The sequence below is a fragment of the Pagrus pagrus genome (genome assembly GCF_965226575.1).
Source record: "Pagrus pagrus genome assembly, chromosome: 22".
Classification (NCBI taxonomy): domain Eukaryota; kingdom Metazoa; phylum Chordata; class Actinopteri; order Spariformes; family Sparidae; genus Pagrus; species Pagrus pagrus.
The window spans coordinates 6,961,240-6,984,851 of record NC_140204.1 but is presented as its reverse complement, the minus strand read 5'-3'; the positions used below and the strand labels follow the sequence as shown (position 1 = coordinate 6,984,851).

At 43.3% G+C, this 23,612-nt stretch overlaps 1 protein-coding gene across 1 annotated transcript in view; it reads left to right on the top strand.

Moving 5' to 3' along the window:
- The window catches only part of arhgef40 (Rho guanine nucleotide exchange factor (GEF) 40), a 45,031-nt gene extending 29,679 nt beyond the window's left edge, over nt 1-15,352 (top strand). The window contains exons 21-27 of the mRNA XM_084343343.1: nt 1,273-1,479; nt 4,105-4,284; nt 4,439-4,616; nt 6,301-6,408; nt 9,828-9,937; nt 12,192-12,235; nt 12,387-15,352. Of these exons, the coding sequence (XP_084199469.1) occupies nt 1,273-1,479; nt 4,105-4,284; nt 4,439-4,616; nt 6,301-6,408; nt 9,828-9,937; nt 12,192-12,218 (810 nt within the window). The 3' untranslated portion in view covers nt 12,219-12,235; nt 12,387-15,352. The remainder of the gene's footprint in view (nt 1-1,272; nt 1,480-4,104; nt 4,285-4,438; nt 4,617-6,300; nt 6,409-9,827; nt 9,938-12,191; nt 12,236-12,386) is intronic.
- The last annotated feature ends 8,260 nt before the right edge of the window (nt 15,353-23,612 follow it).

Genomic DNA, 23,612 nt, shown 5'->3' with positions numbered 1-23,612 from the left:
ATTAACATCCGTCTCGACATACATCTCATGTGACCACTCTGTGATCAGATCTCACTTTTCCTCTCTAGAAGGAAATAAACATGTACGTCGCTGGGACAAACGGACACACCAGAATGAAAAAACTTCAAGTAAACATATGCCGAATTTACAAGTAGGCCATAATGATTAAGAATTTGTCATTAATGCCGTTTCACAAAGTCTCTTAAGCTTCTCCTAACTCAGCAACTCTCAAAATTGCGCATTTTTTAAAGGGAGTCTGGGGACTTTCAACAAGGATGAGAAAGAAGTCAGCTGTATTGGTTACCGTTTACTGTATTTGTGAAATTTCACATGTTTAACACCAATTAAATGTTTTCTTCTTTTATAAATGTAGTGTAAATGGCGACATCAGCTAAAAAAGTGTGTTCAATCAGCTGCTGTTAGTTGGTAAGACGCACTCTGGACGCAGAAGCAGACAGCGATGCCGCAACAAACACAGCACGTTTTACAAGGAAAGAAATAACTTAATGTATCGCATTAACTGCTGAATTTACAAGCAGCCCAAATAGTTAGGAATTTGTTGTACACAGCTTTTTACTATGTTTATAAAGTTTCTCCTGACTCAACAACTCACAAAATTGAGCGATTTTTTTTAAGGGAGTCTGGGGACTTCCTCCACAGGCCACAAAGACGTAGCCCATATTAGTTACTGTTGGCTGTTATTCCATAAGTTAAATGTAAATGGTGACATCAGTTGAAACAGTGCGCTCAAACAGCTGCTAAATGTCGGCAGATAAGACACACTTGAGACACGGAGGAGCAGACAGGCTGGTGCAGCGATGCAAGAACTAACTGACTCTTTTTACAAGGACAGAAACAACTTAATGTGTTGCATTTAATGCCGAATTTACAGGAAGACACGACTGGTTCAGGATTTAACGTAGCTGTTTTGCAAACTTTATCAAAGTTTATCCTTGCTCAACAAATCCTGAAATTATGCAGTTTTTTAAAGGGAGTCTGGCACTATTGCCAATGAGTGGAAATAGTGTGTTCACAAACATTTTTTCTCACATTTTCAGGTAAGTAAACATACATAATATGCACTACAGTGAACCAAATGGAAATCAGACAAACAGAATTGTGTAATTGTCATTATATATGGTGAAATAAGAAGCTATACATTAGTAACTCACTTGTTGAACGTCTATACATGAAACAAGCACAATTAAGTATTGTAAATCTGAAATAAAAGGTGAGTGGGTCTAACATTTCCTCTCCCTTCCTCTCCCCCAGTCCAAACTCCCCCCGGCCTCCCCCCTCTCCCCGCTGTCCTTCCCTCACTGTCTCCAGGCTCCCACTCAGAGACTGGAGCAGTACTGCGAGGCCCTGGAGGAGCTGGGAGGGATAAACCCCGCCTCCGACTCCGCCCTCTCCATTCTGAGACACGCCCAGCGGCACGGCGAGGACCTCCGGGCCAGTGACCTCATCGTCGGATGTCCGGTGAGAATGCCTGTCCCAGTTTATGACTCTGCAACTGTGAATCAAGTCCCACTTTCTTTTCTTAGAGGGAGAGAAAGTAACTCTTGATGAGGTCAGGCAGAGACGGGTTTTGTTATGTTTTCCTAACTTTGTATCTTTTATTGTTCATTATTATTATAGTTTTTGTTAATTAAAAAAAAAGGGAATCTATTGGGCTTTATTTTGAATGTTAAAAATACAGCTTCTCTTTGAGTCAGCCATGTTTAAAATGTACTCAAAGGGAATCTTTTGGAATCAAAGTGCGTAAACAGAACCTCATTTGCATTTTCTCCCATTTTTTCCCGATACTGGAGCACATCATGAGGTTTGCTCACCACAAGAAGACCATGTTTATTGTTACCTACCATCATCAAACATCTTATTGCATTAGGAAACAACAATATTAGAGTGTGTGTGGCCATAAAATCCAGGTAAAAGCTGTAAAGGTGTGAACAGTTCTGCTCCTTAGAATCAGTGTTTTTTTCAATGGAAATCTGAACGTAAAACTATGAAATTGTCTTTAATTTTGCTCAGAGCCAAAGACTGTAGAAATGGGGGGTTCAGTGAGGTTCAGTGTGGTACTCCAGTGGTAGCAGTACCTGACTCAACTTAAAGGGTGACTCCACCAATTTTCCACATTAAAGCTCTTGGGGAGTACTACTGCATATGTGAAAAAGTAGCATAAAGCCTTTTTTGGCTCAAGAGGAAGCTGCATGTAATCTGATAAACTGCCACCAGTGATGTCACTCAGTGGCTAAGTTGCATTGTGGGTAATGTAGGCACCAAAAATATCTCTGGTTTTGCTGTATTGACTTTGATACTGAATCTGACAGTGGTGTAGGAGTGCAATGCTAGACCAGTCGACTGCTTTTCAAAACCTGGTGCCCACATTACCCACAATGCAACTTAGCCAGTGATTGACATCACTGGAGGCAATTTATCAGATTACATGCAGCTTCCTCTGGAGCCACTAAAGGCTGTATACTACCTTTTTTTCACATATGCAGTCGTACTCACCAAGACCTGTGTAAGATTGGTGAATTTACCCTTTAATGGTGCGTTCTAGTTCCCCTGGGAAGTCAGAATTTCCAAGTTCATGGTCTACAGTTTCAACTGGAACGGATGGAGCTAGTGGCTAGCTGTCACTCTGCACTTATGCATAACTTTAAGCTTTAATATAATTAAAAACAAGTGAGTTATATAAAGGTTTGGTGGTGGGGGAGGTCGTAAACACGTTTATTTCTGGCCATTTGAACACGGGGCTGTACGAGGATTCACAGCCTCAAGTGACAAGGAACTGCCGGTTCTGTCACGTCCAAGTTGGCTTCGTTTTTTTTTAGCCTGGAGGTCTGCTGCTTTCTCAGAACGCCAATAAAAGGAAAAGGAAGCGAGGGGAAAAAAAGTGGTGTTTTCCTCGATGGATCACGAGGGGAACACCTCTGGAGCCACTCTGGCTCTTGTTATGGATTTAAAAACAGCATTAACCTTCATCCAAAAGCCAGAAAACACCACATCCACTTGCCCCATATTGTGCTTCTCTGACACAGCAGTATCATTCAGAGCTAGTCGTGACAAATGTTTGACTCCCACTCACACGCACACGCACACACACACACACACACACACACACACACACACACATACATACACACTCTCCTAACCGGCAGCAAATCGGGCTGCAAAAGCCCTCCAAGTGAAACAACCGTAGGTGCAGGTGTGTGTGTGTGTGTGTGTGTGTGTGTGGGGGTGGGTGTGGATGTGGGTGTCCGTAATGTGTGTGAAGCATCACTCATATCATGACCCACACATCTCCACAGGTTTAAAAATAAAAGCTCGCTGTGACAGGTTGACGGTAAATTATCAGTCCTTGTGATTTTATTGGCGGTTACGGTTGAGGAAACGTTCGCCTGACGTTTCGTTTACGTTGCCCCGGGTTGCAAGTCTAGCATGGAGTCTTCAAGGAGCGTTACGTAAGATTCGACTTTCGTCAACCTCTATCCGCCTCATGTAGCAACACCTCAAAGTAACCCTGTAATTGACATTAACAATGAAGTCAAATTTTTTTACAAAGGACGTGAGTCAGCCGGCCAATTAGAGCGAAGATCCAAGAGAAAGAAAGCGTCCCCATGAAGAGGGAATTCAGTCTGTCACCGTGCACTGCACTGTAATAATCATCCTGCTTTGTCCTTTTTCTTTGTTGACTCGAGAACACGGCTTTTCAGCTGAAATGTCTTGCCACCGCAAATCAAAAATTTTGATGGGTTGAAGGAGAGGAGGGTTGGAATAGAAAAGAGGTCTGAAAATAAGCGTTTAAAGGCCAAAATGTGCTTTATTGGTGCTTTAAATTGACCCTTTTCATTTGTTTCATATTAATCTGTCCTTTTGCTTTATTTATGTCCATTCTTCAAGACAATTGAATGTAACCAGATGAGAAAATAAGTGAAATATTTCAACCCGCTGGCGAAGAAGCGCGGTTTTAAAACACAATTTAAGAGCAAAGATAGAAATTAAGACGGTATCTCATGCAGACGGAGGCCCTGAGCCGGGGCCTCAGGCCAAGATCAGCGAATATTAACACGTGCGTGTGTTTGTTTTGCATGATTTCAGATCCCCGTGGCGGAGCGAGGCGAGCTGGTGCGGCACGGCGAGCTGACGCTGTGCGGGGGAGCTCGGAGGAAGCGGGCGGGCGTGAGGAGCATTTTCCTCTACCAGCACATCGTCATCTTCACCAAACAGAAGAGCCCCGGCCCGGGACGCGTCGCCTACAGCTACAAACACAGCATCAGGGTACAGAGCTGAGCACACACACGGTCTTTGTTTCTGTTTCACGTCAACTTTTTCTTTTCTTGACGTTTAAAGTTTTTTGAGGAAAATATACGTTTTGTACTGATCACATTGAAAGCAAACTACTCTGAGGTTTCCATCTGTTTCCCCCTCGCAGACGGGTGAGATGGGTCTGACTCAGAGCGTGGGCGAGGAGGGAGTGAAGTTTGAAGTTTGGGTCCGACAGGCTCGAACCAAAGACTGCATAACGCTGCAGGCGAAGGACAAAGAGGAGAGGGTGGCCTGGACTCACGACGTCGCACATCTGCTGTGGACACACGCCATCAACAACACAGGTACAGTCTGACCTTTGACCCCAGCTGCCTCGACTTTTAAATAAATTACAGTCCACACAAAAGTTGCACAGAGCCGCAGATGAGTAGTGTTTCAATAATTTTCACTGCAACTTTGGGAAAAGAAAGAAACAACTTGAAAGCAGTGGCGGACTCATGATGTTTGAGGGGCAGGGGCGACAAGAATAAAAAGGGCACCAGCTGTATGTGGTGGGGCACCAACGTGATATGTTTCATCCCAGAGGGCACTTTATCGAGTTGTACCTACCACAGGGGTGTTAAGGAGGCACTTTTTCAAAATGAAGGAAATAGAAAGACAGTACAGTGTTGACATTGATGGTGTACCCACAGCAGCTGAGCAATGTCTTCTGCAGGGGTACGGCAACACCACGTGGACAAACCACATTTGCTAATGATTATCTCGAATGTCAGTGCTCGGTTGCCTGTCGTATCGGCGGGATGTGTCCCCCCCAGTACATATTATACTTACGGCCCTGGTGTAAAGCCTTTTGTGTCTCCAAAAGAAGCTGAACGAAGTCTGATAAACTCAAGTGATGTAAGTCATGTCTGCTCGAGGCTAGCGTCTCAAGGCTACGTTACGCTACAAGCTTAACTAACACACCTGAATCTCCCAATGAGCTGGCAGGGCTCAAGTTGCATTGTGGGTAACGTAGGCGCCAGGTTTTGACAAAGATTCAGAATAAAGAAAAAACGATCTCTCTTGTTTGACAGTTTTGCAGCACAGCAGTGCTCGTTCAAGCAAGTTGTCGAGTCAGTTACAGCGAAATTATGAATAAGTTGACTTTTTGTCGCCATGGTGTCGTATCTAATTTGCGTTACAGGACACAATCCCAGCAAACATGCAGTTGTTGAATGGAGTTGGAGTAGGTTTCAACCAGTTCCTCTTTATCAGTTTCACAGCTAATCTGTCTCTAATGTGAGGTCAGATGGTGGTATTCCAAAAATAATACGTTTTGGCTCAAGTGCCTGTTTATTTCTGGAAGAATTTTGTGATGGAGGTTATAATTAGCTGCCAGAACTTTCCCATATTTAATGCTGAATCCGATCATTGTTATGCGAACAACTAATCATGGTGGAAAACACTGTGCAGAGAGTTATTTTTAGGTGGTGCTTTATCTTTTTTAAGAGTCGTTTTGAAAAAGGGGAAAGTCACATGAACCCACAATTAGGTTGCCCTCTGGTAAAAGACAAATCTGTGTCCTCGCTGTGTAACTTGATCTACGGTGATAATTTTCTTCCCTGTGCGTGGAGAACTAGAATGATCAGCACCCGTCCAATCCGCTGTTTGATTCTTAATGTGTTTATGTCAAGCTTCCCGAGCACGAGGAACCGCCTGCGATCACATATCACATCCACCTCCTTGCGTCTCTGAATCGCTTCCTGTAGCTGGTTTAGGTTACACTATCACGCTGGATACGATGCACTGCAGCTGCCATGAAATAAAGGGACTGACACATTTCAGGCATCGTTACTTGGCGTTCAAATGCGTTGTTCCCGTGTAACAAAGCAATAAACAAACAGTGTTTTCCCGGATGGGCCGAGTTCTTACCTTACCGGTCATTATACAGCAATGTGATGCGTAAAAGAACATCTTCCTAAAGCAGTTGTGTACGTTATGTGGCTACTGTATGTGATTGAATTGTTTTGCGTGATTTCCCCCTGACAGAGTTGTGTCTGAAGGAGTCTCTCTGCATGGGAATCTCCAGTAAGCTGCTGCTGGACGCCACAGGAACTCCGGGCTCCGAGCTGGACTCCATCTCCAGTCTTGACAGAGGTGAGCTCATGAGCGTCACAGCAAAGTTTCAGCTCCTGCGTCTTTAAGAAAAACCCAGTCTGCTCTGATTGGTCAGCTCACGCACGCCCGAGCCAGCACCGCTAACAACAACAGAGCATTCAGGCTAAATCAGTTCATACGTGGCACACTAGCCGCTAGGACTAAATTATGCAAATGTGTGACAATGTGACGCAGCGTGATGTCACACAGTCACTGAATTAAAGGCGAGACTGCTGACGAGGCGTTTGAGGAGCAGTGTTTTCTGTGGGAGAGAAGAGCTTCTGTCTATATAACTAATTTGCATCAATTTCCACAACAGAAATTTGAACATTGGATTAAACCAGGTTCAGACTTCTTGTTTGAGATCACTTCTATCACTCCATAAAGCAGAAAATGCCATTAAAAGAAAACATTCGCCATGTTTTTAGGAGTAAATCACACTCTCAGTATGTATGAGTGTATGTGAGTGTGACTGAAGTTGAGATTTCTGGCTCAGACTGTGAGAAAAAAAGAATAGATATCACCATGAAACCTCCCTAGTTGACGACTTATATGAAGACAATCTGATATTTTATGTTTAAATATGCAAAGTGTGCTATATAATTAAGCATTAGCAAATTTGAATAAATGTCCAGAACAGACATCTGAATCAAAATAAACACTTAAATGTCTCTAGTCTGAGAGAAGACACGTAACAGAAAGCAAAATAACCTAAAATGGTGTTTGAACCTGCAGTTTCTCCCCCTCATAACTCCACTTTGAGGCCAAACGCTGAGCTGATATCTACTAACATTAAAGTCTGAACACTTAATCTCAAAGAAAATGCGATCGTGTTTGGGAAAAAACTGAGCAACAGACGAGAGATAACAGTTCGACATAGAGTTTTAATATGAAACCCGGCAGTTCATCCTCTCGCCGTACAGACACAGAAAGTCTAAAAGCGTCTTTCAGTTCAGGAAGTCGCTCGGTTTTATGTGACCAGACTGGATTACTAGTTTGTTCAAATCTGCTTTTCTGATCTGAAAGTGATGTGGCCCTGAGATACAGACACTAAAAACAAAACGGGTCTTGGGTGTATCTCCCCATGTGACAAGGTAATAACGTGGTACTTTTTTTTTTCTTTGTTTTTTCAATCTGGCGCCCCCGGGCTACTCTATGAATTTCTGATTTTTGTCTCACACTGAGAAATTTTGAGGAGCTGTGACATGCCTGCAGAGAATATGCGGTGTAGTCAAAAAGCTCGACTGTGGAAACACTTTTTACTTCTGCTGTGATCAGATCCCATCACAGCCCTCAGTCCTGTGTCTCGCTCAAACTGTGGCTTTGTCATCTTACACTGTATCCATAAATGATGACTATTTAAGGAAAACATCCATCTTAGACTTCGGGTGCGATGTTTACAGACAGCTTTATCTTTTCATTTCTTGCATCTTTTTTCTGGGCGATAATTAAAACATGACTGTTAACTGACTTTCAGCAGGATAATAATCATCATAGTGTTTCCTTATCGTGTTATCGCTCCATAAATTCCTGTTAAATGACTCTGATCAAGCTTTAATTAAAATAGCAAAAAACTGGTTACTGAGTTTGGTCTCATTAAACGCATAACATGGTGGAACGTCACATGGGTTATTGCTTTGAACATCAGTCTAGTTATTTAATGTGTGATTTTGCCTGTAGTTACCATACAGGGGCTTTTTGGGGGCCACTAGTGGGCAGCGAAACAAGTTGTAAACTCAACACCGACTCCCATCAACTCCCGAGAAAAACATCTGGCTACTAGCTGCTAAATGTTGCACTGCGTTCGTTAGCTAGCTGCTAGCAGCAGGTAGCCTAGCACATAGAAGGGTTTTAAAACTAATTCTCAGAAAACAACTGAGAAACTGAGCTAATGAGAGCAGTGACGCTGAACCAGAGCAGTAGAAAGCTGTAGAGCCAAAACAACGAGCTGAAAGATGCTAAAACACTTTATAGAGCTGAAAGTGATAACTTTGAGTGATAATTCTCTCAGTTAATCACTATGAGTGACCCCTTTTTATATTTCATCGTCAATTAATCTAATATTTATATATATTAAAAAACAAAATAACAATATACACAAGAATAAAAAACAAGAATATAGGAACAAAATAACAAGAATATACAAATAAAAGTGAGAATATCAGACTAATAAACAAGAATGTAGGAATAAAAAAAATATATACGGCCAAAAAACAAGGATAAAGACATAAAATCACATGAATATGGGAGTAAAACAAGAATATAAGACAGAAGAACAAGAATATAGAACAAAACAAGGAGATGAGACCACAAGACAAGGATATAGGGACAGAATAGCAAGTATTTAAGAATATAGGAATGAATAACAAGAAATTAAGAAAGAACTACTGTAGACAGCTTAAAGTAAGATTAAAACTTAACAAGGATAGTGATTACTGTAGATATTATAAATATAATCCTAATTGAAGATAAATATATAAACAAATATATAAACAAATACAAAAATATAAGCAAATTGTGCCACCGTAATGAGAATGTTATGTGGATTTTGATCATATCGCCCAGTCATGTTCCTGTAGCTGGCCAAATATTGTGAATCTAAAACAATGATATGAATTAAGAGCAATCTGCCAATTCTCTAGAAGTCCATAAAAAATCCACCAAACACTGATAATACACAATGCTATCAGCAACATTACTACACTCTCCACCTACACATACAATCATCAACAGGCTCACAACAGTTCCCTGTTGAATACAGTCAGAACAGCACCTGAAAAATGAGGAAATTAGCAGCTGAGATAGGACCACAAGAGGCCGGCTGAAGGAAAGTAAACTCGTCTTTGTCACAAAACACCTCCTGGGACACTCGTCATAAATTGGCCTCCTATAAAAGCATATTACAACATCTGTGTGTGGTTTCCCTTTAAGAAACAAGGTCGCTCCACACGGATAGACGATGAAAGAGGAATTTAAATAAAAACACACAATCTGAAACATAATTCTTCAGATTCCAGACCCCCCATCCAGTTTCCAAAGGCCGCTGCTGCCCCGGAGCCAAAGTGATTTCCCATTCATAGCCTGGTGTAATGCACATACTGCTCACCAGGTGTCTCATTGAGTGCAGCAGCTCAGGATTTCAATGCATGAATTGTCCTCCGGGACAGAACACAGTGTCAGAAATTCATTGAACAGGATGAGAAAAATGCCTCCTCTCTCCGGCTCCTCTTTCTTTGTCTCCCACACCCGGCTTCTCCCCATTTTTCATCTCAGGGAAACATTATGATACGATGGTTCCCGAATGCAGTCTCATTATTTGACAGCAAATCGCATATTAAAGAGCGCCTTAACACCTGCGAGATTTACCGCGTGTTAACCTTTAACCACCCGTCTCACCGCACACTTTCTCTGTCTCTCAGTCCACAGCAGCTGCTCAGACTCTTCCTCTGTCGGCAGTCAGAAGGAAGGGGGATCCCCGGCGTCTGGGAGGGACCCCAGGAGAAGCTCCGGATCCACAATTCACTCCCAGGTAGGGTCACGGTGTACCTACGTAACACACAACCCACTGATTCCAGAGACGATGAAAACATTTTTATTTGCAGACCAGACATCACCACGGATAAATATGGATTGAAGGTTTTTCCAGAAGTCTTTTTTATAAGGAACTCAATCTGTATTTCCTAAAAACAGCATGATAGGAATTTATAAAGGCCAAGGTACTAAGAGGGTGGAGTTTGCGATGCTGAACATGCTCAAAGACGTGGTAGACACTACTGATGAGTACTGCATTCCTTCACACCATGCGCTGGTTGTCACCACTGTCGGTTCAGTCGGCCAACTCGTTCTCATTCTGAGAATTTAGATGATATTTGGTATCATGGCTCTGATTTTGTCACTCCCCAAACCCCTCGGCACAGCAGGGATAGGGGAGTGATGGCGCTAACTTTCCTTGTCGGGCAATGACGCTTCACCACCTGCAGGTGTCTGCTGTGGTGGTTTGGGCCGAATGAAGTGCTTTATGAACAGAGGGCACCACATCAGCACCAACACCATGACAGCATAGGCCTCGGGCTCTGATTTTGTCACTCCCCAATCACCAAACTCTGAGCGAATGATTACTTTCATTATCAGTTAATCTGCCAATTATTTTCAAATTATTATCAAAATAGCCGGCAGCTGATTTTTCCTTTGATTGACGTGTAGCGGCGGGCATCGCTGCAAGAGAGCGAGCAGAGTACGGACATATGTCGACAGTATGTTGCAGCGAGAGAGGAATGACGTTGGAGCGTGAACAAGAACACAGGCTTTGTTGCATAATTGGAAGCAGGGACGGGAACTCTTTGGCCGTCGATGTCGAAACACAGTTATGTGTAACTAGCAACGCAACCGGCCTAGAAAGAAGCAGGGTAAGAACGATACGAGAGCAGGATGAACACATTAACATTTTCACTTTCAACTTCACTCAACTTCAGCTCAGTCAGCAGGAAGGAGCGCAGCAGCGGGCCAGGACCAATATGGAAGAAAGTTATTTTAACTTTTAGTGTACGGTTAATTCAGGCCGGCAGATGTTTCTAGTGAGATGAAAATAAAATTACCATTTGTATTTATTACATATAATTTTTTTTAAAGATGAAATGCTCTTTGAATATGTACAAGTGGTGTCTGCTTTTAGCCTGTGGCCCCGCCATAATTCCCAGTTTTGACCCTCCAAGGAAAGTTTGGTCACCCCTGTTCATTTGGTTTGTTTTATGTTTTCCGCAACGTCCACGTTTTTTCGGTTGGGTTTGAATTTGCGTGCTTTTGTTTGTGTTGTCTTCAGTGTCCTGCGTGGGCCGTTTTATGGACCGAAGTGAAAAAAACAACTTAACAGAGGGCGTTCCTGTGGGTTAGAGGTTAAGACGCCATCATCGCTGGCGTCTCCCTCGTTTCCTTCCATCTGTCTACTATTGTCGTCTAATGAAGGCGCAAATATGTAATGAAAAAAGAACAGATAGTAGATTGTCTACCTCTGCAAGTATTTTCTCAAGAATGTTTGGCTGCCTTGGATAGGGAGTGGACGGGGAATAAGGGAAGAGATAGTGGCATGCAACGGAGGTTTTCCACATGGTCAGTGTCTTCGACCTCAGACGCCTGGAATTTGTCATTTTCTAATCTGTTAACAGTAATTTGCCTGATATTTATAGGCTTCCAGCATTCAAAAGCCCATTTGGGTTTTTACAATTTTTACTGTCTACTCGTCTCTCTTTTCATGTTGTCGTATATCGTGCGTTAAACAGGATGTGTTGTTTTATTGTGTGCAAAATAGAAAACTCATCTTAAACGTCTGAGATCCTCCAGACAGCGAAAGCATTTCTATATGTTAGCAAAGTAAAGTGTGTGTGTGTGTGTGTGTGTGTGTGTGTGCACCTTCTCAGCTTTAAGAAAACAGCAATACCTGGCTGCCATCACCGCAGTTTAAATGAATTTGCTCTGTGCACACACACATAGAGGAACACACACACACACACACACACACATTCTCTCAATCTCCTTATCTAGCAAACAGAATATGACAGATTGGCAAACAGACTGCGCTGGGAACAGATTGACAGACAGACGGACACACGCAGCCCAAACAGATAGGGCAAACACGCAGACAGCGATATGCACATATTCAACAACAGAGGGAGGATTGCCGCTCGCGCCCACGTACGCGCACGCCTTGGCACGCACACACGCTTTGGTGCAGAATTAAAAAATGTGACTGTTTCTGTTTTTGTTTTTTTTTTCCCTCTTCCCCTCAGAGTCAGTCTCCCTCTACAGCTGTGTAACTGTCATCTCAATACGAGTAAGTAACATGTTTCTTTTGTCCTTTCTCGTATCTGTTGTTGCTCTTTTCCAACGCGTCCCTGCACCCCTCGCTTTGCACCTTTTACCCGCTGCTTAAATGAATCTAATAACTTGTTTCTTCTTGTCTCTCCTGAACTTTTTCCAACCAGAAACTGGACTTTTTTCAGTCATCTCATCTCCACCTCTGTGCAACTGGACTTCGAGGAGCATGAAGACAAAATGGGGGACCCTCAGACTCTATTTGAACTTCTCCCAAAGGGCCTTCCTTTTTTTTTTTTTCCCCCCCTTGCCCCCTTCACCTCCTTGAAACAAAAAAAAAAAATGCCTGCAGATTAGCCGGAGCAGTAGCTTCCTGCATTGCTCTCCACCCCCCTCCAGCTCTGATATGAGCCCCTCCCGAATGAAAGCTGCCTCCAACAAAAAAAAAAAAAACGGATCAAAACTGCCCCTGTTTAAACCATGACAAGCACCAGCAGGGCTCTCTGCACTCCGCCATTTTGGATCTGCCAGTCTCAGTTGCTGGCAGAGTCATTGACACCAAAGGCACTTCAGCCACACAGTGCGGCCATTGTCTGCCCCGCGGCTCCCCGCTAGGCCAAACCACTTGGTCTGAACCACTGACTGCCTGGCTGGCTGACTGTACGCATCACATGCTCCGGCATCTGATAATAAACAGGAAGTGATATACAGGGCGTAAATCCACCGTAGGATTGCAGATTCAGAATGTATTATGTACTTTGTCATTTTCATAACGCTGAATGGAGTACTGTAGGCTGTTTTTTCTCCCTCTCGCCCGTGTAGAAATGCGTGGCATGGGCTAGGTGTGATTGCATCTATGTAAATGAGGCACACACACACACACATCCTCAACACATGCAGTCATTCTTATTGTTATAAGACAGTGGAGCACTATTCACATGCTCACACACACTCACTGAGGCCATTTTAGAGCCTGGTACAGTGGCTAAATCAACATCAGGGCAAGGTTACATCTGGACACTTACAGTAAGCATTGCCTTGATGATGACGCTCTTGCAGAATTATATCCGACTGCTATACATTCTGTTACTGTGTCTTTTGAAGCTAATGGTGTCATATTAACAGTGGTGTAATGGTATTTAGTCTTTTAAAAGTATAACTTATGTCAGCAACATGGTGCCTTAAAAAGTGTACTGATGAGTACTGATACTGAATTTAATCCTATACCTTTCAATATAAGATGCCATATTCTTAATGCCAAAGGTATAAAATGGGTGTCTGTGCAATGTTGATTTGTGTACAAAAGGTCATTGTATGTTACATTTTGTGTGAGCTTTCCCTAATTGGACTGCTTCCTCCATTAAATGGAGAAAGGTGGATCTGTTCCACCGGTTTTACTGGTTTTGCGCTCGCGGCCAGAAGACATGAACTACTTCCAATTATTCTTAATTATTAAGCTAATTTACTCAAATTTGAATTGCTCGAAGGGAGATGGTTAGCTTGAATGTCCCATTCAGCTTCTGTCTGTGAAATTTTGAGCTTAAAGATCGCAGTTTGAAGAAGTCACAGTGAGAACTTCAAAGCCAGTTGCCTAAAATGTTTGAGATGGAGCAGTTGTGATGTCCTGGGATAGTGTTAAAGGTCCAGTCTGGAAGATTTAGCAGAATCTCAGGCATACATAGTGATGTTGTCATTAGTGTATAATTGCAACAGCCGAATAGTGCAGTGTGTTTACTGGGGAAACTATAGCTAAACTATACTGGTATTGCCCCCGCTGCTAAGCACTGGAGAAGCTTGAAAATGTGATGCTACCATGCAGACCAATCACAGTCATTATCAGTCATCACGTCAGGCTACAGTGTAGGCTACGGTGTAGGGTGTAGATTCAATGCAGAAGCATAAATCAAACTTTGTTTTTGCATGTAGTTAGGCTAGCTGTTTCCCCCTGTCTGGGAAGACCATATTTTCAAAACCCCCAAATTGGGACCCTTAAGTGTACCTCACATTTATGCACATGTATCTGTTATGCATGCACCATAGGTGTTTTCATCATGATGGGGGACCAATATTTCAGCGCTTACGAAGGGGAAAAAGTTACCATCCTGGAGCTCGACAGAAAAGTCTGACTTTCTCTTCAGCATGACAGCTAACAGTTAGCGTACTGACAGGTTCTGACAGCAATAGCTGCAAATGTCATTGCCTATGACTCATAGGTCAACAACAGCCTTGATTGACACACTTACACCTAAATAGTATAATTATTATTTTAAATGTGAAAAATTAGGAAAACTGGTACACTGTTGGGACTCAGGACACCCAGCTTGAACCCGGTAGAGTCCCAGACAAACCTGTGTCTTTGGTGCTAAGCTAAGCTAACCGACTGCTGTCATTAGCTTCATATTGACCATGAGAGTGGTACCAGTCTTCTTATCGAGGTCTTGGCAGGAAAACAAAGTGAAAAACCGAAATGTTGAACCTTTCCTTCAAGATATCATATCTCAAAGCTAATGCAACATGCTAACCGCCCCAAACTCTAATAACCAAAAGTTACACAAGGAAATTATACTTAGAACTTAGATAAAAGGATTCAACATTTCATTTGATGATGTGGTTCATGTCTTCTGACAGCTCGTGAACAGTCAGTAAAACCATCAAACCATCATGCTTAAGGTACAACACGAACCCACCGGGTTGAGCTTGTGTCTGCAGCAGCCGTTTTGTCGCTGTTATCAGATTTCAGCTCGCTTCATATCTGCATTCAAATCCAAAAATTGCAAATGGCTATTGAGCCGTTTCTGAATCAATATGTAATTTGTTGGCTTGGAGAAGCCTCGTACACCTCATAGCCTTTAGCTGTTTGGTACATTGCGTTATATTGGAAGCAATGTAATGAACACCATCTTTCATTCTCGCTGCAGTATAGATTGTCATATGCAGTATTCCTCACTTCTGTACGCCGCGGCGAGGCAGTATTAATGTATAGAGACTTTTTTCCTCTCGCTCCGTTCGCTACGACACACTCTCCCTGATGTTTACATTTTTTGGAAAGAATGTGGAATGTTGGAAATGCATGTCATGCTTTACTTGATCATTGTACTTTTTTTTTTTTCTCTGTGTTGAATTAAAAAAAAAAAAAACTGGATGCAAACATCTCCAAGGGGGATTCAAGAGGAGGAGGAGGAGGAGGAGGAGGAGGAGGAGGCGGAGCGGGCGGGTTAGAGGTTTGCGCTTGAACCTTTTTAGCAGGTCTAACCTCAAAATGAGGCCTGTAACCTCGTAACCTCGAACAGGCTATAATGAGTGGGGTCTCGCCTCTGAAAGCCAGCTGTGCTGCCGCTTCCACCGGGCCTCGCACGAGGGAGAAAAAAAAAGCCCAGAATGATTAGATAACTACAGTGCAGCGCCATATCAAATAGTTCCAGGGATCAAATTCTCTGAAAGGAGGGAGGGCAGTTGTGAGAGTGTGTGTGTGTCCATCTGTGCATGCGAGGGGAGAGGAATGAGAGATAAAGGGTGGGCAATGAGTGTAGAAGGGGGGAGGCAGGGAGGGAGGCAGGGAGGGAGGGAGGGAGGGGACAGGAAGGGGCAGAACTGAGGGAGAGAGAAAGGGAGCGACAGAGGAGAAGGACAGGAGACAGTAGGTGGGAATGATGGGAAATGAGCGAGGGCGAAGGGGCAGACAGACAGAGAGGCACAGTCAAGGGGAGAGCAGGAGCACGAGGGGGAGAGGAGGGGGGGAGAAAGGGAGGAAGAATAGAGAGAGGGGGGGCTTATAGAAAGAGGGAGACACAAAGTAGAGTTAGAACTTTTTTTTTTTCCTAATGGAGAGAACTGAGAGCGCGGCCGAGAGAGCTGCAGAATGGATGAAGGAGAGAGAGCGAGCGGGGTAAAAGGGGGGATGTTGACAAAGCAGCGAGACTGTGGCGAACAAAGAGAACGTGAAGAGAATGAGTCGGGGGAAACATCAAAGGGATTTTTCAGGCCCGGTTACCGGGACAACAGACATTTGCATGCGATTAGCTTTTTACATCATATTAAGAAGGGTTAGGGTGAGGGAGGGGGGGAGGGAGGGAGGGAGGAGGGAGGGGGGGGGAGGCAGGGAACTATAGATCATACACACACACACTGTATGAGATAGTGAGAGGGGGGGAGAGGGAGAAAGAAAAAGAGGGACGTTGGTCATCTCACGCGGATAAACTGACTTATAGGCAGCCAGCCAAGCGTTTCTTTTGTAAATGAGAGTGCATGTTGAGGGGAGATACAGTAATACGCCGCCGCAGACATTTTAGGCGAAGGGAGGTCAAAGCAGGCAGCGTGGTTTTTATTTTATTTTTGATGCCTTCAGTTTGACGCAAATGATTTAAGGCATCGAGGAGCAGGTCCGCCACTGAAATGACCCCCTGTACCAACACCGGTCTCAGGTTTAAAGCGAGATCTGCGTGTTTCTTTTTCACTCTATTCGATCAGAAATAGTATTTTCAGTTCAGACTTCAGCAGCGATTAGTCGGAGAAGGAAAATTTGTAATTTGTAACTATTTTACTAGTCGATTCATCATTTCGCTCATTTTTCAAGAAAGATGTCAAACGTTTGCTGAGTAGAAATAATACTTTTGCAGCAGCAGAACACACAGTACGACCCAGACGTACACTTGAAACTGCGATGATTAGTTGATTAATCGATAAGTCGACTGAAAGAAAATTAGTCACCTACCATTTTCACAATCGATTAATTGTTTTGGCTATTTTTCAAGTAAAATTGTCGAACATTTGCTGAGTAGAAATCATATTTTTCAGCAGCAGAACATCCAGTATAACCCAGACTTACACTTACAGCAGCAATTAGTCGATTAATCAATTAGTCGCTTGGTTTGAGCTCCGTAAATTTGAGGATTTGCTGCTTTACTTTGTTATTTACTACAGTGAATGAAGACTCTTTGCGTTTTGGACTGAAAATGTTGTTTTACATGTTATTTTGACTTTCTTGTTTGGGGAGTGACGAGATCAGAGCCTGAAAGCTCTGCCATCATTTATTGCAACTGTTATTAGCGCTGTTTTTTTTGCTGCTGTTCATTCAGCGTTTAACAAGCGTTTAAACTCCACCCCAGCGTCCACCTGTAGGCTTTACATCTGCGTCTGTCTACCATCACTCCCCGGTCCCTGCTGTGTGAGTCTGGTGTTTGGGGAGTGACAGAATAAGAGCCTGCGGGCTGTCTGGGCTGTTTGTTAGACAAAAGACGCAAACTAAAGACCTAATGTTGAGCATTTTTCACATTTTTTGACACTTTATAATTTAAAGAATTGATTGTGACAGTTATGGGCAGGTCCAGTTGCTACCTGTCCTACTTACAGTTTAACAAAAATAGATAAAATATGGCAGCAGCGATCTCAGATTAACCAAGTAGATGTACAACTGATAAAATACCAATATACTGAAAGTCAAAAAGGTCCAAAGAAAACCACTCATCTCCAGTTTCTCTGTGTTTTTTTCTTGGTTTGAGAAAATGTTACTTCTTTATTGACTCGAACATTTAAAAACCAACTGGATAAGCACAAAAAATGCACCGCTGAATATCTGGAAATGGGGCTGACATTTTGGAGATACGAGATTCTGACAGGGCAGCGACGACATCCTTCAAAACAACCACATAAAGTGGATTAAACGTATAAAACACAACGCTGATCATTAACAACATCACACGAAACAGATTAATCGTAAAAAAAAACGTACAGATGCACGTTCGTGCGCATGGATACGCCTGCGTACACAACGTCTAGACACAGGCAGTATAAATATAAACACATAAGTATCCAACATGGAGCCACATTACACCATAAACACCTTGTTGTTTGCACACACGCTGCATACATCACTCTGTCGTAAAAAAAAAATAAAAAACGCACCTCACACAACCTTCCCTGCAATCATAAAAGCTATTAAACATGTTTCTATGGGCACACACCCTCCGGCATTTTACACATGTAATATTATCCATATCTCTCCTCCACCTCCCTCCATCCATCCTTCCTTCCTTCCTTCCTTCCTTCCTTCCTTCCCTCCCTCCTCTCCCTCCATCTCCATCTCCATCAATCCCCTCCCTCTTTTCCTCTCCATCTCCATCACCATCTTCCTTCTCCCCCCTTTTCCATCCATCCATCCATCTTCCTCCCTCCCTCCCTCTTAATCTCCACCTCTCCCTCCTTATATTTCTCCACCCCTTTCTCTCTCTCTCTCTCTCTCTCTGAGTGTGTGTGTGTGTGATGCTTCAGTGCCCTCTGTATTGTGGCTGCATTGTGCCAGTAGGCGTCGCCGCGACAGCCTTTGTCATGGCAGCATTGTGATTGGGGGGGGTGTGTGTGTGTGGGGGGGGTGATGGTGTGTCTGTGTGGGGTGGAGGTGGAGGTGGGGGTGTGTGTGTATGTGTGTGTGTGTGTGTGTGTGTGTGTGTGTGTGTGTGGAGTGTATTACAGTATCAATACCCTGACACTGCGACAAAAAGGACAGCAGCCGTAGCCACATATCACTCCACCTCTGCACTCCTCCTCCTCCTCCTCCACCTCCTCCTCCTCCGTCGTCTCCTTCCCCCCCCTTGCCTCACCTCCACCACCTCCTCCCGAATCAATTCCTCCTCCCCTCCCCTCTCAATTGATTTCCCACCATATCTCACTGAATATGTACATATTGATCCTCTCCTCCTCACCCCACCTCAGCCTCGCTTCTTCCTCTCCCTCTCTTGTTTTTACTCAAACATCTATCAGATTTCACCTCCCCCCCTCCTCCACCTCCCTCCATCTTTTCGCTCCTCCACCCTTATCTCACTCCATCTCACACACACACACACACACACACGCGCTTCCCCTCATCTTTCATTTCATCTCCCCCAATTCTTCCCCTCTCTCTTTCTCTGTGTGCCATCTCTTCTGCCCCCCCTCCACCCCTCTCCTTCACTCCTCTCTCCATCACACCTCCCTCCTCGTCTCCCCCCCCTCCCCCCTCCCTCACGGCTGTTTTCTCCTTTTTTTTTTTTGTTTTTTTGTGTTTTGTTTGCGTGTGTGTGTGTGCGTGCGTGCGTCGCGTGCGTCTGTCTCACTCACTCTCTGAATATTAATTGGTGCATTTCTGCTGCGGCGGAGAAAACAATCAAAGCGTCAGGGGCGGGTGATGATGCCATTGTGGCAGCAGCAAACACGTACACATATGTACCGTGAGCACACACACAAACACAAACAGGAGAGAGCGAGGCACACAGACACACACACACACACACAAGGCCGACACACACACACACATATATGCACTTTTTAACACGTACATAGATGCTGCTGACATGCGAAACGTCCTCACGCGCACACACCGAGACAAGCATGCACCGCACATATGCCACAGACTTAGTCAGTCACTCTCAGACACACAATAGCAGGCTTACAATGGCTGATCCAGGAGATATGTTCTGCGTCAGCAAAGACATTTGAATCTCCCAGCCAACATTTACCTTCACACAGCGCTCGGGCACATCACATTTAAATGTTAAAGCCGAGGCCTTCAGCCGAGGAACATTCAGACTTACAATTAAGTGATATTTCTTCTAGAAAAAGAGCCAACGCACAAAGGTGGAGGTCGGATCGAAATCCATACCGAAGCCCTCTTATGTGAGGAGAGAATCAACTCAAGTGCGAGAGTGAAGTAAAAAGAAAGATGTAATTCTGTAATCAAACGTTCACAGACTATTCAGCCGGCTTTTTGTTGTTCAACATGTTCTGTATCTCACTCTGCAACTCTTTGATAAAGGCTAAGAGGTGGCGGTGGAAGAGGCGCGTGGGCTTCGCCACTCCACGCGCATCCTGGCCCACGTACTGTAGATCTGACTCCCTGCTTTGTGTTGTTGTCGTTTGCCCTCGCACAAGCACAGCCGCCGAACAAGGCTCGCTCGTGCGCGCCGCTCACGTGGAGGAAACAGGAGAAAGTCGATGAATTTCGGCTCTGGAGACTTTTAAAATGCTGATGTGGAAGGAGCACATGGAGGTCTGGTGAAGATATTTGAGTTAAATCGAGAGCTAAGTTTTTTTTAAAACGACTCAACCTGCCAGGTGAACGATGATAGGATGCAACTTCCTGCGAGTTTATTATGGCTGTGTGTCCCAAATCTAGATCAAGATATGTATTCAGTGGAATCAGATAAAAGACACGGGCGTGATGAAAACTCCTCTTTCAGCTCTGTAAAGTAAACGTTTCACTCACATCATCTGTCACTTACAGTCGAGCTTCTTCACGTCAGCCGAAGCTTAAAGATGCACTATGTGGGATTTATCGGTTTTCTGTTTGTCAGCGCACCAGGAGCTGGAAGCGGTTCTGGAGAAAGATGGTCGACCGTCGCCAAACAGCTCATTTATGCTGTCTTAACGTAGGAAAACAGTTACATGCGTTTCAAGCGACACTTCCCACTCACTACCGGAGCGACTGCTCTGTTGGTCCGGATGCGTTAGCTTTCAAAAAACGTGCAGAGGACGGCCAGAAGGCTCTGTGGGTATCCGTATCGAACGTTGAGCATAAATGAGTCTTAAGATTAAGTCATTGTAAGGCTCAACAATCAACTATCTTTCTCCAGAATCTATAACACCTAGAAAGAATGCCACTCAGTAGAGTGCAAACCTCCGTCAAGGCCCAATAATCCCCTTTAATTCAATCATCGAATTGCACTCATTCATAGATACCAGCCACCTAAATACACCTGATTTTTTTTCATCCAAATCTATTATTCCCTGAGAAATATACTAAAATGTCCACACACACAAAAAAGGCCCAATCTCACAATGTTAAAGAAAGTGAGAAAAATAATTCCTGGCTCCATCTCCTTATCTGGAGCTCCACTAAAAGTTAAGGGGCGCTATTCTGGGCTGAGACCCATCCTCCATCCAAGTTTCATGAAATTCAGTTCAGTAGTTTTTACGTTATCTGGCTCACAAACCAACTAACTGACCAACGGCGTAGGTAATAAGAAAATACAAGCAGAGGGCAGGGCAGGTAAAGGGTCACAAGGTCATAAGTGATGATTGAGAGGGATTTTTTTGTATGGATTGAGTCGATACAGTACATTATTTTCTATTTTTTAAGGAAAATCCTGCATGGTGCTCCTTTAAAGTCTGACACTTGAGGCAAAGTGCTGAACACCAGTTGCAGATTGTGCCTTTAAGTAAAACTCAACTTAACATCAGTGTGTTTACAGGAATATTGGCTCTAATGTGATACAGGTCACTCATAGTCATGACCCCACATAGAGCTCCTTCCTTTGCTTATTGTTACTCCACTTGGATGTTTGACCTTGACTGTGCAGAGTGACGTATGTTTGACACTAGACAACTGTTTTCACATTCATCTGTGGCCATCTTCAATCTGAGTTTAAAATGTGGACGTACAAGCAGGATTTTGCGACATCATTATTTTCATTGTCGATTATCTTCTCAGTTAATCGATTAGTTGTTCGGCCTATAAAACGGTGAAAAATGTTGATCAGTATTTCCCAGAGCCCAAGATGGCGTCCTCAACTATCTCATTTTGTCCACGACCCAAATATAATTTGGTTTACTGTCACAGAGGAGGAAAGAAGGCAGAAAATAATCACTATAGTTTGGAGGATGACATTTTAATCAGAAGACAAAGATCTTCACTGCTTGATTTATGTCTAAACAAACTAAATAAACAAACTCTCTTTGTTTTCATGACTGAATAAACTGAATAAACAAACTGACTTTAAAAGGACAACACAGCTTCATACTGTTTTACTTTGTTTATATGTGGCGGACCCTGCCACCTTTCTAGCTTCAAACAGTATCTTTTTCAACCTTATTTTCCTCTGAGAACAGGTGGTTTATTCAGTTATGGAAAGGAGATTGTATTATTACCTCATTATTATTGTAAATATTAAAATTCTGTGTTTTAATTTCTTCTCCAAAACTACATACTGCCCCTTTAAAGAGATGGAAACAGCATTTTTTATATATAGTTGAAGACTAATTGATTGATCGATGAATCGCTGTAGCTCTAGACTTCAATCGGAGTCCAACCTCCAGTGCACATACACCAAAAACTGACTTAAAGTGAAGTACGAGTACGGCACGTGATGTTCTCTTAGCCATGTTTTCAGCAAAGAAAGCTCTGATAAACCTTCAGTTCACTACCTGACAAGCAACACACAGCCAGAAGACAAAGTTAGCAACTATCTGGTAAAAAAAACTAGTGGATAGCATTTAGCTAGCTGCTGGAGAAGCAGATGTTTCACTCAGAAGGTGGTGGAGACCAAAACAGAGACAAAAGACGGAGATATGTCTCTTCTTTTGTCGCCTAAAGAGCTAAACGGCGAGTGAATGTTGGACTCAAATTCATCAGGTGGTCAGAGATGATGATGCAAATGTGAGCTAACACATTAGCCATGAAACATTTTTTTTAAATGCACAGTATGTTATCTCAATCAAAGTAATTCAGAGACAAACAATAACAAAAAATGTGATTTAATAATGAAATAATGTTGTGAAGTAGCGTGGGATCATGGGAGTTGTAGTCTTCAGGCTCAGTCTCTGACAAATCATAATGTTGGGACGTTTTAGCAACTAGCGACCAAATGAAACACTGTTACTTTTAGAAAAATCAGGAATTTCTTTAGGTTCGAACACTGTTGGAAACATTTCGATTAATAAGTAAACAACTCAACAAAATATACAACCAAAACCTAGTCGGTTTTTTTTGTTTTTTTTTAAGAGATTTTAAGGCGGAAATGTCACATATTATATCTTCAAGGTGAAACCTTATCAAGGCTCCTTATCTGTCAATTTCTTTCGGAGTTCTTCGGCCTTTAACCTCCTAAAATCCCGTGAACATTATCGAAAATCTGCCTCAAACCACGGCACATTTAACAGCAGGACAAACAGAGGAAGAGGGATATTCTCGGCTGTGGGTCGGACGAGACGTGCACCTGCTAAAAACTACTCCCGATGCCTAAAAGCACAATTCACTGTGAACACTTTCACGTCATTTTGAGTATTTTCCCCAAAACTGATCGACTGATAACCGTCATGTTAGCACGTCTTTCCCCTCTGCTGCCTTTTCTCCACCTCCTGAGGGGGGGGGGGGGGACTCCTCCTGGTCCCCGGACCTTATGTTGGGAACCCCAAAAAAATATGTGCACTCTGTATCTTTCCCATCCTGGAAGTGGCCATGTGCTTCCGGGGTGGCTCGCCACAACATTTAAGCTCCCTCTCGTCCCCTGTCATCACTTTTTTTTAAAAAACACACTTCAGTCGGTGTGAAACTTTTTTTTTTTTTTCCTCCCCTTATCCTCTCCTTCTTCTTCTCCTTCCTCTTCTCTTTCCACCACCACCACCAAAAAAAAGCAGAAACGTCTCTC